Source organism: Papilio xuthus, unplaced genomic scaffold (genome assembly GCF_000836235.2).
Source record: "Papilio xuthus unplaced genomic scaffold, Pxut_1.1 DF827597.1, whole genome shotgun sequence".
In the NCBI taxonomy this organism is placed as follows: Eukaryota; Metazoa; Arthropoda; class Insecta; order Lepidoptera; family Papilionidae; genus Papilio; species Papilio xuthus.
Genome location: NW_013531052.1, coordinates 3,013,273 through 3,031,720, shown reverse-complemented (window position 1 = coordinate 3,031,720; position 18,448 = coordinate 3,013,273). Strand labels below are relative to the sequence as shown.

The following is an 18,448-nucleotide window of genomic DNA, read 5'->3' as shown; positions in this document are numbered from 1 at the left end:
TGACTCTTTCAATAAGAGTATTAAATCGCTGTGCAATCTAATTCGACCTTTGTTGATATAACCTTCTTTGTTACGATAATTCTGTATGACCCGTACATTATCTAAGTTGGCCCCTGCGGTGTCCGTTCCTCTGGTAACTTGCGTAATCGTTACAGATCTGTCATTTGCATAACGATCATCCGCCTCAAAAGATAGAGTGAACGTTGCTAAATTCCGTTGTTCGGAATTTCCTTTGTTATTTATAAATTTATTTTTCGCCAATATAGTTGGATGTTGGTTTAATCATCATATAACTATGTTAAGTAACCGTAAATAAAGAAATAATAAGTCTATTTCCCTTCCCACCCTTTTTCTCATAAGGAAAGGATGGGAAGTGGAAGTGGACTTTCCGGATGAGAGGATGCATGGAAGGGGAAAATGTTTTCATTCTGTGCATCCTCTCCTCCGTCGATTAAAGGTCGGCAACGCATATGCAATTCCGTATGTCTATGGCCAACGGTCACTTCGCTATTTCAGCGATTTCAGGTGACCGCTCGCTCGTTTGCCACCTCATGATATATATATATATATATAATTTTATAGATATGAAGTTATAGAAACAACGATAAGGTTAAAAAATGTGTTGTTCTTTATAGCTTAAATTAGAATACGGTGATGTATTTAAAAAAAATAAAAGACAAGCTTACACACTCCGCTGGATTACCATTATTGCATTCAATATTTCTTAATTAATTTAAAAATCTTTCTTCTAAATATATTCACGTGATTCGAAAGTCTTTGTTAAAAATATGAGAATAATTGTAGATATGAAATTAAAGCGTTACTTTTACATCAACGTGTAATTAAAAACGTTATCTTGTTTAGAGAAATACTCAAATAACAAATTAACGAGAAAACGCTGCATCATAGTCATATACGAAGATCATCATTCATCTAAGCGTGAATTTCCATTGCGGAATCACCTGTTCAAATACATATAGCTGTCTCAGTTTATACAGAGAAAGAGAGTGAGATGGATGGTTATATTAGTGTTTTGCTCGTGGTAACGTAGAGTAAATTTTGTGTACACTTTTGTGAGTAAAATCCTATCTGTAATTAACGCGCGTAATTTATCAAAGTATAAGCATTGTCAGTGAACATTAAAACTGGCCGTAAAATTGGGATTATATTTTATAATAATTTTAATATATTTTTGTATTTAAGTTAATTAGATTATTGTAATTAATTACTTTGGACAACTATGTTAACGTAGTAAAAATATTTTTTATTTATATCTAACCTAGTATACGGATACTTAGTCTAGATTATTTTACTAGCGAATGATTTTAGGTATAAAGAAAAAAACTATGTTTTCTAAATTAATTATTTTTATTAAAAACTAGCTGTCGCCCGCGACTCCATCCGCGCGGTATTAAAAATGTAGATGTTGGCCGATTCTCAGACCTACTCAATATGCTCACAAAATTTCATGAGAATCGGTCAAGCCATTTCGGAGGAGTATGGGAACGAAAATTGTGACACGAGAATTTTATATATAAGATATTGTTAGCGTTGGCGTGAAATATTAAATAATGTCCATTTATATGATTCAATCTGTAGAAATCTAACATAACCGAAATAATGTTAAATTTATATCATAACGAAATACATAGCTATTGCAAAAATGCAAATTTAAGTTGTACGTTTCACCCCGGAAAACTGACCACAACTTAACGCTAGTGAACATTATGTCTTATATAAATATCACTTAAGAACTCTATTAAAACAGGCTTTCTATAATAATTTTTCCTAGAAGGCTATCTAATGACGTATCATGTACACAACACGTTTATGTAACCACCTGTCCTGTGATAGATTAACTTAAACTTGCTTCTTTGCAAGTTTAACAGGTTCCCAAGCTTAGGAAATACATATCATGTCACCTCAAAGGTCGTAAGACTGTCCTATAATTTACCTATCAGTTGGCTACCCTCCAAAACTTCGTGTGAATCCCAATGGAGAAATGTTACTGTCGGAAATAGTGTTTTGTATTCGCACGCTTAGTTCGTCGCCTAAGTAAATAGTTCTCATAATCATGTCTTAATTAAAATGCCCTTTCTCGTAACTAATTCTATTCTTATGCACGTTGTAGGAATTCTTCGCTGCTTTCACTAAGATTCTATTTATATGCCTCTTTGTTTTTAAATAAAACTGATTATAAATTTCAATTTTAAAATACACAAAATACTGATACAATCAGAGTTATTATTACGTAGATTTAATAATGGTTAAGGCTCCCTTAATGCAGCAACTGTCTCCCAGTTAATCCTCTCGGTCCACTAAATACACTCCTATCACATTCGAACACTGCTTTGAATTCTATTATGCATTCGCTTGGGTTCGGGACTGTAAAGTGTTCCCATCTCAGTTGAAATGAAGTCGCTGAGAGATTGTTCCTTTTGTCAGTCGGCTTTTGTTATGACGTCATGCAGTTCCTCTTTCTATTTATGAACTAAAGTATGAGATTATTTATTGTTTAATGAATTGTTTTAATGTTTATGATATAATTAAATATGGTAGTTTCTTGAGTTAAAGAAATTTTGCGAGTTCTCCTTGTTATATGAAACGCCAATAACCCAATGGTTAAGTGTATGGATTTCCGATCAGGTGGTTGAGAGTTCGAATTCCGCTATTCGACTATTGTCGTAAACCAAAGCACGAGGCAAATTAAAAATAATCTGCTTATGTTTTTATTAAAAAAAAAATTAAATATGATTCCGTATAACGGCCATTGAATTATAACGGCCATTAAAATTTTCCTAGCCATAATACAGCGAATGATTGAGACTGTTAGCAAAGCGCATAATCTATTACGTCACTAGAATTGCATCGCGGAGAGAGCGTTTCACCTTTGTACTAACAACGGACATACGCCGACGTCGCACGCACTAAGCTCTCGTTATCTGCCTTTGTTATTTGCACTATTTCGAGAACTAGTACCTAATTGTTTTAAATCATAAGCTACAGCGGATCTAGAAGTGTATAATAGTAACTCTTATTACCCAACTGACCAAGGAGGGGGAATGTTTAACCGTCTATGCAAGTTTTTTTTTAATAGGGTTGACAATTTTTTTTTCTTATGTTTTTTAAATTTTTTTGACAATGTTGCCATAAATGTTAATACATACTCCGTTTAGTCTTCAACTTATGTCTCATTCATGTGAATAGTGTAGCGTTGTCTGTCTGTACATCTGTTGAATGGAATTGAATGTGTCGTAATTCTTCATAACGATGTTTACACGATAATTGTCTGAGGCGACGCGAGCGCCAATTCGATTAAATTGGTTTAGTACTTACTCGTATCTACAGGATGTTCGATAAACGAAAATAATTGATATCGCTTAATTATTCTTCCATCGTATTTCCCCTTGTAATGATTGTGTCATATTTATCTGCTATTCAATTGTTTTTGTTGAATTTAACATATCGGATGTTTTTTTGTCATTGACAATGATTGAAATGGAATAATACGACATATGGTGCACATAGTGTATTGAACTCTAGACAAACTACTGTATAATTTAAGTATTCAAGTATCTATAGTAACATTTAAGTGCTAAGTAATTCAAGTAAAATTAAAAAAGTAACATCCTGTATAATTATACTTCAAGGGTCTCATTGATTGAGGCGGACGGGCGACAAATCAAATTAATTAGTTGTTGCGAGCTTCTTGCCAGAGCTACGAAGTCTACAGGCTACGATGCGATGTGTTGTTTTAGTATTTTCCTAAAGGCACCAATTTATTGATTGATCCTTTTTTAATTAAATTACTTAAAAAAAAACTTAATTGGCTAACACTTCATAACATGAATTTCAACAATGCTCCGCCATCTTTCGTCTTATACCGATCTTCTTCTAGATGAATTGTTCGAAAGAATCCTTTGTAATCATTTTCAAAGTATCTGGCATTCTTTTACAGAAATATTTGAGTGTTCTATTTTACTTTTATCCCGCAGTTTTAAGGCAGAATTCGAGCAAAGGAATGTTGGAATATTCGGAGCAATATTTTGGCAGCAAAACGTAGGTTACGTAAACAAGCAGTCGGTTGTGCTAGTTTTCGTATATTTTAGTAAATGAAGCTACATTAATGTTATAATCTGTGGCGCCAAAGGAAATTTGTAGCAACATACATTCTTTCAAAGCGACGCTATTTTGTGATGGCATTGATAAACTATTGTTTAGTCTGTTTAAGATATTCTTGAGTTTGTAATGCGGAAATATCAAAGAAAGGGTATTTTAATTAGGCTTATATCTAGTTTATGTATATTTTTGATCGGAAGTTATAAGTTCGCTTCATAAATAAATGAAACAGACAATTTAAATTTTTTCTTTCTTCTCTTAGCTTCTCAGATTTTACAGTTACACATGTCAAAACGTGAACACTTTATTATAATACTATAAGAGGTTTTACAATTTAAAAACAGACACACGCCTACATCTGTGTTACTCTCTGTTTAATCTTAATGGCGCAAACAATTCTATTTGTACAAGTGAACTTTCTCCCTATTCCTTTACCGTGTCAGGGGTCATTTGGGCACCGTGTTTGTATAACACTGGCCTAACAGCCTCGGAGAGGCTATCGACAGCTTCATCTTGACACTGTTGAGAATGCGGTGAAGCACGCAATACCACGTTGTTAGTAGATTGACTTTAAGTATTAAGACTGTTCTCTTAATTCGTATCTGTTCAATGCATACCTTGAGGAATATCATATGTAGGTAATTAATTACTGTAAAACGTAAAGCGATGATGGAAACATAATATGACAAGATATTTTATAATATAACGGTTAAAATGAGTATACCTCACCGGTCGTCGTTTCCGTAAACATTCTCGTATAATATCAAATCTATTCGCGTAGCATAATTTCTTCCCACGGCCATTTGTTTCACATACGTGCTTTGCGTGCGGTTGGTATCATCAAAGCTTTGGCATTGGTGTAGCATAATAAACTTTATCACGTCACTGCAAATTCTAAATTGCAACAACCGCATCTTTATGATGCGCTGACCATCTTACTTACTGTCAAGTCATTTTAAACTCTACTGGTTTGTGAGATAAGATTTTAAATGGCGTGATTCATGGAGATAGCTTCCGCGGCACAATCATAAGCACAATGAGTGTTAAACAGCAATGTTTTTACGAGCATTAGTGTCGCATCTATCATCTTAAGTACAGTAAGAAGTAACATAAGGACCTGCAGATGATGTTAAATTATTTCTATGCTGTAATATCCGGCTTCTCGTATTATTATCTTAATTTTTTAATATTCAAATAAGGCGAAGGAGGGAAAACTTAAGGTGGTATAACTGGCCGAAATTTTCTCAGAATAACCGTGCGCCATTAAAAGGAAGCGGCGATAATTCTTTTCATTGTTGTTAAACTTTTTTTTCGGTCGTGCAAACTGTAACGAGCCAGTATTATCGCAAAATATTTGCTCAGATTTCATCTGATTGTGCTATAAACAATATCTCAAGAAAACCCTTCCATTACCCTAATAATCAGTTTTGATCGAAGAGTGATAAGGATGGTTATATACTAGTGCAATCTTGAAATCAATAGTAGTACGTTTACTCTTATGTTGTTATTAGTAGGATGTCTCGAAAGTATACTTTAAAATTTACGTATTTTGCTTTATGACAAAATTATAGGAAGAATATTTCCTGTCAAATAGTATATTTTTTGTTTGGCCACCACTTAAGTGTGTAAACACCTTGCATATCGGATGTTGTTGTTATGGCTTTGGTTGGTTACGCAACACGCTGCAACACGACTGAACTCGATATCGCACGTGATTTGCATACAATGCCTCTTTTGCGTTGCCATAGCATCGGCCAGCAAATTCTGACCGTAAATCGTATCTTACCGTTTTCTACACATGTTGGGCGTCTTTTGTTTTACTAGAAACAAGTGAATATCTGAGAATATGTACGTCAACAATTTCTATCTTTTATCATTTAGACTTCGGTAACAGATGGATCTGTTGTCATTGTTCCTCTCGTTATCTTATTAATATTATAAATGGGAATGTTTAGATGGAAGGTTTTTACAAGGTATCTCCAAAACGGCTCAACGGATCTCGATGAAATTTGGCATATATGTAATGCACAGTCTGGTAGAATACATAGGCTGCTAAAAAGTTTTTTTTTTTAATTTCGTGCGAACGGATTAGGGTATAGGGTAGAGTTAGTTGACCGTGTTATAGTTCTTTCAAAACTCTTATAGAACAAAATAATTTAAGCGTTATCTATTTTTTTTATATTCGGCAGTCATCATTAATCAGGTGGTATCAGTTGTTACAAAAGCGGGTAATGGGGTGTGCAGTGTTGCGTTGCCAAAGCGCGGTGTACGGGCGCGGTGCGAGGTCGGTTGGCCAACACACAACATACAATGCCGGACCCCTGTTTCGTTCATCTGATAGTCACGCGGTGTGCTTCTTTTGACTATAGATGCATTGAAATAAATTAAAACTGAATACATTGAAACAAGCAATAGGTTATTTATAGTTACACAAATTCCGATTGAATGTACTACGAAGATTATGACTTGAATGATAAAACACTCAAATCTCAAATGTTAAGTCTTCAGAAGATGACTATGGAACGAAGACAGATGTACGGAATAGAAGAGGATAAGATGTACAAGTATGGAGTCAAAAGGAATCTATCCGTAATCTCTTGATGGGTTTGTTTCAGATGGTGGTGAACTTGGCGCTGGTGATCTACCATGCGCTGGATTACACGCACGCGGAGGATGAGGAGCGGCTAATCTCGCCGGACCTCGAGGGCCTTATCACCGATATGACTGCCTGCGATGCTGGTAAGTTCAAACGAGTTACGCTTGGCTTTATTTAGGACACATGTCTTTTGTAATAGTACTGAATCTCGTGGTCTCAGATTTTAGTCTTCAATCTCAAGCATACATAATTTAAAACATTATTAGTTAGAATCTTTTAGCGCGAATAACGTGCTTTCGTTACAAAGTCCAGTGTCAGAATGAATAGTGAGGGGACACAAACGTAGACATTTTAGTAAGGCTAGTGTTGGGTCAATACACTGCTACATTTTCGGATTTTATTCCTAACAAAATTAATTCATTTACGTAGAATTATTTTAATTTGTAAAAGTGCGTCTTTTATAACGCTTCATTAATTTACAATCAAGATACGGTACGAGATCTATCGTGAGATTTCGTAATATCTAAATGCTATTACACACTATCGTAGATCATCATTAGCACTGTAAATATTTAAGCTATCCATTTCTGTACGTTGGCCAGTCCAAAGTTGGCAGGATTTGTCGTAACGAGAGCTCCCTGTAACCGGATTAACTGTTGCAAAGATGACGCGTTTCACCATTTTTGAAGATAGGCTTACTTTTATTTTAGCATAAATCTTTCTATGTTAATTTGTTCTATATTTCTTAGAAATTATTGATACTTTACCGATACAAGTATTTTACTACTTTTTATTACTTTTAATCCTGCACTGACTACAAGGAAGTCAGAAACGAAAAAGTTGGCTTGTCAGTTTAAAGATATTATTTGCAGACATCTATAAACCTAGTCAGAGGAATCAAAATTACGCGTGTAATCTAGACTTTAATTAGAAATGTGAACAAAATATTTAAAGCTATTATCGCGTTCTACCACTTGATAAGAGAAATCTTTATAAAAGTGGATCTTTTAACGGCGAATTTTTTTTTCTAAACCAAATTCGTGATAATTTGAAGTAATAGAAAGGGAATTGAAAGAAATGTAACGGACGGTGAATAGCCCTTGTGGTTAGAGATATGGCACCTACAGAGAGTGCGGGTTTCTCCGCTTGAACTTTCCCCTCGCTGACCTTTCGCCAGATCACGTTATTTGTCGCAAACGCTGCCTTTGTGTGACGGATTTGAATCTGCACTAGCTACCGTTTTAAAATTAATTGGAAAATATTGAACACTAGCTGTCACCAGCGACTCCGTCCGACCGCAATTAAAAAATACGTTAATAAGCCCATATGTTCTTCCAAACAATGTTCCATCCATCCATGCACATTTATAATATTAGTAAGATACTGAGAAGATGACATTTACTATTAAACCGTACAGTTAAGAAAGATTGTTATACGGAAGAACTTAGAAAATGTGACGAGAATTGATTGATGTCTTTTGGAATTATGGAAATTGATCCGGAAAGGGTTGCATTTATGTCAAAATTATCAATGTTCTATGGAATTATTCCTCATCACACTCCAAAGTCCAAACTCCATACTGATATCAAAAGCGATATTGATAAGTGTGTTAAAAAAAAGATATTTGCGATACGATTTACTTCCTTCCGTTTATTTTAATTAAGAAACTGTAATGCTTACAATGTTTGCAAATCTGAGATTGAAGGACTATCATTTCTAACGATATTCTGTTTTTTTTTTCAATATATCCTGTTTGAAGTCCATTAATTAAAAAAATCCACTTTTGATAATATGGGTGTTATTTATTGGGGGAATTTTTAAAGATCTACATAAATTGGGGACCTTCAAGAAGCGAGCTTACCATTTTCTTAAAGGCCGGCAACGCATCTGCAGTTCCTCTGGTGTTGCAGATGTCCATGGGTGTCTTTGATCACCTCGGTGTTTCCGCCGCTAGTTTGCCCCCTTATATTATAAAAAAAAAATATGAAAAGGATCAATAAATTTAAAATATTAATTGTTTAGCCCTTTCAAGTTTTAAGTTATGTTACAGAATTGATAGTGTTTTTTGTAAGTTATGGTCACTGATGATTGCGTGTAATTGGAATGTTGGATTTATTTGTCCCATGCTGAGATCTGAATGGGAAGACGTGCGTTGTTGGTAACTAAGAACTTTCGTTTACAGTTAGGGTTACGATAGGTATGAAAATCGATGTTCATGTTTTGAACCTTGATCTTTGCTTTGGGAATGTTTTCTTAATTATATTTAATGTCATACGAGTTTTATTGTCATTATTATTGGTTTGATCCAAGTTTGTAGTCGTAGTGTTACTGGCCTTCATTTTTTTGTGATGCACCTCCGTTGTTTGGCCATACTTATGAACAAGCCATTACATGCTTTTCGGCAGTTAAATAATAGAACACATTTGATAATTTCGATAGCTACAATTATTCCCGGATTCTCATTGGCTTCATTAAGGTCATATGCTGGTGGAAGGTTTCCTTTCAAACTTTAAATGCTTTTTGAAAATGGTGGTTTACAATTGCTACGTGCAGCGCACAACTAATTAAGTTACAAGAGATAGGGTTCTAAGCTCTATTTAAACTAGACGAAAGAACAATTGCGGGAAATCTACATTCATTTATTTTTGGTATAATAAGATTCAAACTTATGACTGGTACTGCTAAGCTACCAAGATATATCTAGAGATACCGTGTGGGTCCAGTATTGTTGTTGAAAAACATTGTTGTGATTTATAAATGGCTTGCAGGAAATTAGCCGTCATTTCTTTTGATTCCACCTTTATCTCAAATTGTGTTCCTATATTTCGAGCCGCCTTTAAGTTTGAATGGAACTGTACTCTGGATGCGTTATTCACAGCTTCCGGCTATTTTATTCTATTGAGCATTCTGTTTCAAGTATACCTATTAATTACTTATTAAAACGTTCACACGATTTGCATTTGTGGTATAAATCTAAAGTGACGTACCTTCGTTTTAATAAATATAGTAAGCTTGTAAGTTAAGTATAACTTAAGTTTGAGTTCAACATGTTAAGTTGTCGCAAAAGCTACTTCGTTTACCTTAAATGACAGAATTGTTAAATGCCTCGCGGATAGGATAATAATTTTCACTTTCTACTAACACTTTAACAGCATATTAAAGTAGAGAATAAATTTAAAACAACTTGTACTCGCTTACGTTTAGATTTCATTATTTTACATTGAAATATTAGGTGAAAATTGTGCACGATTGTACTCGATATTTGCATTGGAAAAATGCGTGTTAATTGACCATAAAACGAAATTTTAGACTTTTTTAATATTGACTAAAATAATAATATTATTATTATTCTTAAAATTTGCTAATTAAAATTAATGTTGAATAACTATGTTATTACATAAAAGCTATGCGACAATATGGGAAGAAAATCTTGTTTGTCTCTTACTTAAAATATCTTCGTAACCAGAAATCTTACAATGCAATATCAACCTTTGTCCTCGGGTTAAATGTTTTAGAAATCTAAAATCATTGCAGCGTTAGCTAAGAACCTTTGTTTGTAATTTAGTAATAAAGGAAATATAATAAATAGACTTAGAAGTTCTCATAATGTACACTTTCTCTTATATTCGCATTAATTGTGAATTTAGAGGCGTTGTTATTTGAGTTTATATCGCGGTAAAGTTGTTGGCACATTGTGCCTGACCTCTGCACCGACACCGACTCAAGCGCCACACATCGTTTAACAATGAAATAGTTGATTTTCCACACTTGCATTTCACCTCCCACCTTTGTTATATTCATTCTTACGTACAGTCACGCGCATAACACTTTAGTAAGGAAATGTGTAAGCGTTATCTAATGTGAATTATTTGACACGATTTTATCATTAATATTATAAATTCGAATGTTTAGATGGATGGATGGATGAATGGATGTTTGAAGGTAGCTCCGGAACGGCTTAATGGATGTTGCTGAAATTTGGCATAGATTTAGAACGTAGCTTGGAAGAACACATAGGCTTCTTTTAAAGTTTTTTTTAAATCCTCGCGGACGCAGTTGTGGGCGACAGCTAGTTTTATATAAGATAAAATATTATACATAAACGTATGTCGTTGTGTCTGTGATTCTTATTTAGTTTTGATCTGCCTGAATCATCTCTTATTATTATCACAAAATCTTTTATTTATATTTGTTAAGCAGTTGTGTGTGTGTCAGTCCATTATAAGCGCATCGTATTTTCTACGTTTCTCTATAAAGGTTTTTATCGATCATAGTCGTTCTGCTTTGTAATCGAGTTGCAATCTCGCGACACGTTTACGGTTTCCTTGTTCAAGAAGAAATGCGACATGCCGACAGACGAAGACAGTCGGGTGCGGTGGATTTATAGCTTTATAATAGACCCGCAACGGAAGAGGTGCCGTTTTGTATAGCTAACGATTGTACATCGAAATGAAACATCTGCTACGTGTGCTAAAGTTTATGGATCATGTTGTATGATTAATTTTTACAAATGTATGAAATTTATCATAACATTAATTAGGATTGTGTTTCCAGAATAGATTAATTGTAAACAATTTTAAGTAATCCATGCAAAAATCTTTTAAACCAAAAGAAATTTAATGATGCAGGGTAGGTCTTGTTTCCTTATTTGTTTTCTGGTATAAGGAAATAAAAAACAACTCGTTCAACTATTAAAAACAATAGTAGCAAAAAATCAAATTACACACACATTTGTGTTTTCAAATATTTAGATGTACATAAAATCTGCACAATGTCACCTTTGACATCGTCTGCTATCATGTAATGTTTATAAATATTATATTTTGGAGAAAAAAATAAGTAACGATTACGTCATATATTTCTTATTATTTACCTTTAATCGGATTTCATCGTTTTAAGGTATTTACTTCATGACAAATAATAAAATCGATTTTAAATTGTTCTTAGCGAATCTTTTGTTATAACATACAAATTACAAAGTTACTTAAATAAAGAATCACTTTGCTTATCTGTTACTTTGATGATTGAAATCAAGTACAAGGGAACAATGAGAGAGAGTAAGTGCTTAAGATTTTTTATCGGAATAGCATTTTAGGGCATCGCAAATGCCGGTAATGTGGGTCAATCGGACAAGCAGGTGATCGAGTCCATATAATAGTAAGGTCGCCGTATTCTCCATTGGACGATACGATACGTTAATTTATAACGTCAAGATGAGAAAAGTGACAATGGGAAATTATCAGTTAGTCTATGGTTTTTACGTGTAACTACTTTGAGGAATATGTTACCTTGGTAAAGGAATTTTAGAACTACAACAATGTAAATAAATGTAGCTTTGATAATATATATATATTTTTTATAACATAAGGTGGCAAACGAGCGAGTGGTCGCGAGAAATCGCTGAAATAGCGAAGTGACCGTTGCCTATAGACATACGCAATTGCATATGCATTGCCTACCTTTCATCGACGGAGGAGAGGATGCACAGAAAGAAAATAAAATATTGAACGTAGTTTGATATCTCATCTCATAATTTCATCTATATCTTTAATATTGACAATATCTAAGTACATCGGACAATACATGATTGATGGTATATTATTAGATTTATTCACCAACTTATTTTTTTAAATAACTTCAACACAAACAATCTGGCATACGATAAACTGCAGCCACGATAACAATAACTTAGAAAATGAAACGAGAAGAAAGTGCGTTGCTTTTATCATCGCCGCTTTTATTCGCAGATCTAAAGAGTGACCGCGATGTTCCCACGCCTTTGGCCGAACCTCTGGCGCTCGCCCTGAGCTATTCGTATGGAAATACTGACATAGATCATAATCTCTATGTGCCTAAAATAGAAACGATCATCTGCTTTTTTATAGTTTTAAGTAACTGGTTCCTCATATTAATTCCTAACTTTAACACTCCTGCCATTTTTATATTGTGTTTTAAAGATTGTTGTTTGTTTTACTCACGCCTTCTTAATCCTGGCTGAAAATAAAAACTCCGGAAAAAAGAATAGGTGAATTATAAATAATGAAACACACTACCAATATATCTTAATGGATTTCGCATTTTTAACATACATTTTATTTAGTAGCGAAATAACTTAAAATACAAATAATAATTTGGCAAGTTAATTTCCCTAGGCGGTTTAAAATTTCGACACATACCAAGCAATATTATCCTCTGGACTGTGAATTAAATTCCACCGCTGTCAACTTTAAATTAGACATTGCAGAATTATTTGAATGTATGCCGATAAAGTAGTTAACGCTTTGCTATCTATGGAGTGAGTGTAAATTCTGTAAAGACCGATGTAAATACAAAACGCCAAACTGTCTGCTATAACATTGTACGTTTAAATATCTGTCCAGATAAGTAATCTATTAGTCTTCTACCAGGATAGCATGTAATGTATTTATTTAGATAGACTATATCGTAATGGATACGTTTTAATCGTATTTTCACGTTTGGATTTTATCTTGATTTATAAATTAAATGAGAACATTAAATAAGTAAATTTTGAATTAAATAGTTTTAAAAGCAGCGTGCGAATAGGGATGTGACTTACGTGAATTGAGTAGAGGTTTTATTGGTTTCGTTATTTTGAAATTATATAAAAATTAAAAAAAAAGATAAATGATAAATTCAATTGAGGGTATTATTTTCTATATGAATTTTATTTGAACTACATTTTTAAAAATCCAGAAGATATGCTTTAGAGGTATTGCATATGCACATCATCTGTGTTCATACGTATTATTTTATTTGTTAGTTTCTTTCGATTACAGTTTATTGAAAACCTTTCTAAGTCTCTCCACTTCCTTTTATCACCGGCAGTGTTATATATTGATGAAAACGCCCAGCTGACGACAAATTGACTTTTAAACTGTTTCCGATGTGAGTCCATTGTCGCTGTGTGTTCATTAATCTTAATTTCTCTTCCGTATATAAAAACTTTTTGCTATCTTTATTGATTCAGTCTACACTATCTATCATTTTAAATTCGAAATCTCTTGCAATTCTATCAATAGTTTGTACTTGAATATTAAATATTTTAACACACCCTTTGTGTACTTAGTGTTCTAAATCTAAGAATCATTGGTGATTAATGGTCGTCTCTAGATGTGACGATAAATTTATAGTGTGTAGAAATCACGTATATAATACATATATTAAGTATTGTATCGATACCTAAACTTCTTTTAGATAGTATGTTTTCGATATAAATCTTACGATATGTTTTAAAGTTGTAAAAGATTGTTATAGTTTCCCTGCCCTAGATATCGATAAAATTGCAAATACTTATCTATATCGAAGTAGTCGGTCCAACACTAGTTGTAATGCTTGGCGGCTCGCTGCAGATGATTGATGCATTTGCACGTAATTCGCGGGAAATGCGTGTGTCCAACATCTGTATACTCTCACTAACATTATCCATATGTTATTCTTTTATACCTCTTTTACTTTCCTTTGCATTCTTTTCATTGTATTGATGTTTATCTCGTATCTCCCGTTATCTATATGTTAAATGAGTTGTGAATTTTTGTTTGCAATGGTCACTTGACTATTTTTTTTAATTACAATAAACGACATCGATAAACGACATCTATAGCCTCTTGGTCCCTACTTTTTTTGCACATATTCCTTATACAAAAAGATTATAGTGATTTTTACAGTATATTTTTTTTTAATTTACAAAAACTTGAGGTCATAGAGAGCCTTACAGGACGTCGCAATTTAGCAATATTACGTTGGTCGATTGCTCCTTTGCGAAATTAAAAAAAAATGGTAGTATAATAAACTCATGTTAATTTAATTAATTTTCTATTTTCATAATGCATGAAAAGCTCTGAATGTAAAGAATTTTAGTTTAGCAGGGCTTGGGTAATGACACAATGTTTTTGCATCGTGCTCATTTCGTCACACGTCAGTGTGTCATTGTGTGTCATAGACTGTGAAGAATGCGGCGCGTGGCTGCACTCGTGGGCGTCTTTGTTGCGACTGCTGCTTGATCAAGTATTAATTTGATACCCAAATCTAGGCGACGTTGTTAATTTTAATGATTTGAATCGTTAATTGTAATCATTATCGCCTTCTCATATCATTAATGTTAAGTCGAAGGCTTATAGTGAGAACATAGTTTAAGAAAACAAATGTGGGCGAAAACAATTTGTTATTCGTTTTAATACAGTGTCGTTCTTATGATTTTTATAATAATTAGGATTAGTTTGCTTTTTGATAGCGACATTGATCGAGAAATTGAGAAGTAAAAGATTAGCGTGGTTTGGACATGCTTTGCGGAGAGATGATGATGATATAATCAAAAAAGTAATGAGTTTGAATGTGGATGGCTACAAAGATAGAGGAAGGCCAAAAAAAAATATGGAATGACTGTGTGAAAGAGGATTTGCGTAGGAAGGTGGTAGATTCGGATATGACGGCTAATAGAGATGTATGGAGGAGTAGTACATACTGTGCCGACCCCCGATAGGGATAAGGGCAGGTTGATGATGATGAGGATTAGTTTGCTTTACCATTGAAGTTGGTATTTCATTGGATTTAGGACGTATATTGGTGACTATGACCTTTGTATTGTCATCTTCATTTATGTCAAAATTAATATGAGATTTTTGGTGTACTTTATGCCCGTTTGGAGCGATGCATAAATTTTGTCGATGACGATACGATGGCGATTGTGATAAATATTCGAGTTGGTCCACTGTTGTAGATAATTAAACATGATTCTTTTAATATTTTGATACAAAATAATGTAATTTATGTATATTACCATAAGGTTTTAAGATATGGCTGCACTCAATCGACTGGGAGGTATAGAAATTGATCGTGAGTAAAAGTTACAATTTAAAAGGTTCTCTCAGAGAGTGTCATTATTCAAACAGATAGAATTGATCGGCTGCCGAAGATTAAACATTAACTTGTAATATATTACTCTAATATTCAGCAATGTACAAGCATTTAGCTTATAAATATTTTTATCACTTTTAAACCATGATTATTTTATTTTCGCGTACAGTTAGATAAATAACATCCTTTCGATTGGTTTTAAATAAACGGACACTTGCATAAATTTAACACAACTGTCTCATGTCGTTTAAGCATTTATTATTGCAGTTAATTTTGATTTATGTTCATCTCAATATGCTTATTTCGCAAGTATAATATGATTATGTTTTTTGCTTGAGTCGTTAGTTAAATTAACTGTAACCTAAAATGCGCATGAGTTATTGAAAATCTTCTCTTTATCGACATGAAATAAATTCTTTGTTTTTTTGATTTCATCTTATTGAGAAAGTAAATATATTTTTAAGCATATGCAGACCACAAATGCAGGATTACTATGTATTCTTCCAAAAAAATAATGGATTTTATGTACAATGTACAAAATGATTACGATTTTCTTTCTGAAAATGAACATATCTTTTTTTTACATTTGTTGGTAAACATTCATAACAATTAGTGTAAGAAGACATGAAAATTTATAGATGGAAATATTAGTAAAATACTTAACTCACTCTCCGTTATGTTTGAAGTTTTGTAAAATATGTAAATGTGTTAAAATTTATGTTTAAAGTTATATGTCGTTAGTTACCATGTCGAACAACTGTGCACTGCACTTGTGCAGTTAATGTGTTTGCGTTAACTGTTCGATAGTCATTAACATAGTGCGTAACGTCTAATTACGTTCCGTTAGGAGACATCTCTGGGAATCCACCACAATCGACTCGGCCAACGGTTTATAATGCAACGGGTACTAAAGGTCCCACGAGTTGTATATCTTTTATCTGACTGGAGTAAAGAAACAAAACTCTATCTGTAATCTTGAAGTTCCCTTCTCCGTGACACTTATAATGGCAACCATGTTGTCTCTTTTGTTTTTTGAGAGGCTGAGAGGGATAACATGATTTCATCCATGATACGATCACCAACATTATCGCCTCGTATGTTTAAACGTAGCGACGATAGAATTTGATGTATGTTGCAAAATAGTGTTGGCTTAGTAAATACAAAGTACCAGGCGATCATGACTAAGTTAGAGTACAGCTAGTCATAGTCGATTAGGCAATTTGCAGCCAATAGGAAGACGGACGCGCGGCGCGTTGACGCCGGCGCCTACTACGTGTCCATTGTTGTACGACATTCGCACACTGACCATTGTACACGCATTGTTTACAATATCTCAAACAGTATTACAAAATAAGAAATTGTTTTCATCTTATTGATTTTGAGGGAAGTGGTCTAAATCTGACAGGTCAAGACTAATAGAAGTCGAGAGGTCAAATTTTAGCCTTAATAGTCAACGTCTTTCCAACATTTTTTTAACAGGAATTTATGGCAAGGGGTGTCGCTTGGTCGTGAGGGAAGTTTCAAGAAGGGATGTCTTTGGCCAGCGGTCACTTCGCAATTTGAGCTAAATCAAGTGGCCGCTTGCTCGTTGTCACTTCTTGATATAAAACAAGTAAAATGGAATAATTTGAAAGTTAATTGATATTCTTTTTGCGTTGATACATGCTGTAAGGATAGTTGAATAGTTGAGACAATGTTGTAAGTTCATTGGCAGTGGTGTGTTGGTTGCGCGATCGGCACGCGATACGACATAGTGTATATGCGCGGGTAATCCGTGACCAATGTCAAGTATGAAGTTAACGCCCCCTATTGATCGATCGTGTAAATGTGCGCTTGCGCAATCACATTTCGTTATTCTGCGTGCACTAATAGGGTTACCACAAAAAACAAAACCCTGTTAAGTACCAAAGTCGATGTTCTTCTGCATATTTAGAAAAAGTAACAAATTTTAAACACGTTTTTAAATGTTACTCTCTATAAATAAATTACATTAAACTGAACGGTTGGATAACTCTATTTTCCTATTTTATGGGTTGAATGTTGTTTTCAGGTAAAAAAATATGCGTTTAGAATAATTGGACATCGTTCTAGGAAACGTCAGTAACATGGTAACCCTACAGTAGTGTCAATAAAGTGTAACTAATCGTGATCGAAGAGCTTTGCAATACGAAGTGGTCCACACGTGGCTCTCAAGGTCTTCGTCAGTTTGTACGTTCATATTACGATATTAACTGTAATTTCACTCGGTTTCTATTCATTACTTTGCCAGCGAAATATGAACAAATTAAATTAGCATGTTAATTACTGTCTGGTAAAAATTTCCAAGTTGTAACGTAAGCACTGTGGTAGACAGACTTTCATTCTAATGTTTTATAACTCCCAAGCAAAGAAACTAAATAATTATAATAAACCAAAACATTAATTAAACTTAATTTAGTGGGTTAGTGTGTATGTATCTCCATCATAACCGTCTTTACCCTCAATGTTGTGACAGATTTTGAAGAGAGGAGGGTCGTCCGATACATTTTGTTTCCTGGATTGTGTCCGGGGTGATTATTGACTTTTTGAGTGAATTACCAATATGTTTGTTATGTGTTTCAGAGGAGGAAGAGGAGTGCGGCATGTCGGAGGGGTCGGAGACGTCGGAGAGTGGACGCGCCGACACTGATGACGAGGGCATCGAGCGCGACGCTGACCCTGCTCCTCGCCGCACCACTCACTGCCGCCGGTTCATGCTCAAAGATGTTATTGAGGTGAGCACCACAAACTATCAGATCAGTGGTTGAATGCATGATGTCAGGTCGAAAGTCATGGATTTCGACATTTCAACCATGATGTTGTCCAATGTTTTGTCTCCTG

At 34.1% G+C, this 18,448-nt stretch overlaps 1 protein-coding gene across 1 annotated transcript in view; it reads left to right on the top strand.

The window, feature by feature from the left end:
- The window catches only part of spir (spire type actin nucleation factor), a 107,479-nt gene that overhangs the window by 51,827 nt on the left and 37,204 nt on the right, over positions 1 to 18,448 (top strand). Inside the window, exons 3-4 of the mRNA XM_013312853.1 lie at positions 6,735 to 6,858; positions 18,191 to 18,342. Of these exons, the coding sequence (XP_013168307.1) occupies positions 6,735 to 6,858; positions 18,191 to 18,342 (276 nt within the window). The remainder of the gene's footprint in view (positions 1 to 6,734; positions 6,859 to 18,190; positions 18,343 to 18,448) is intronic.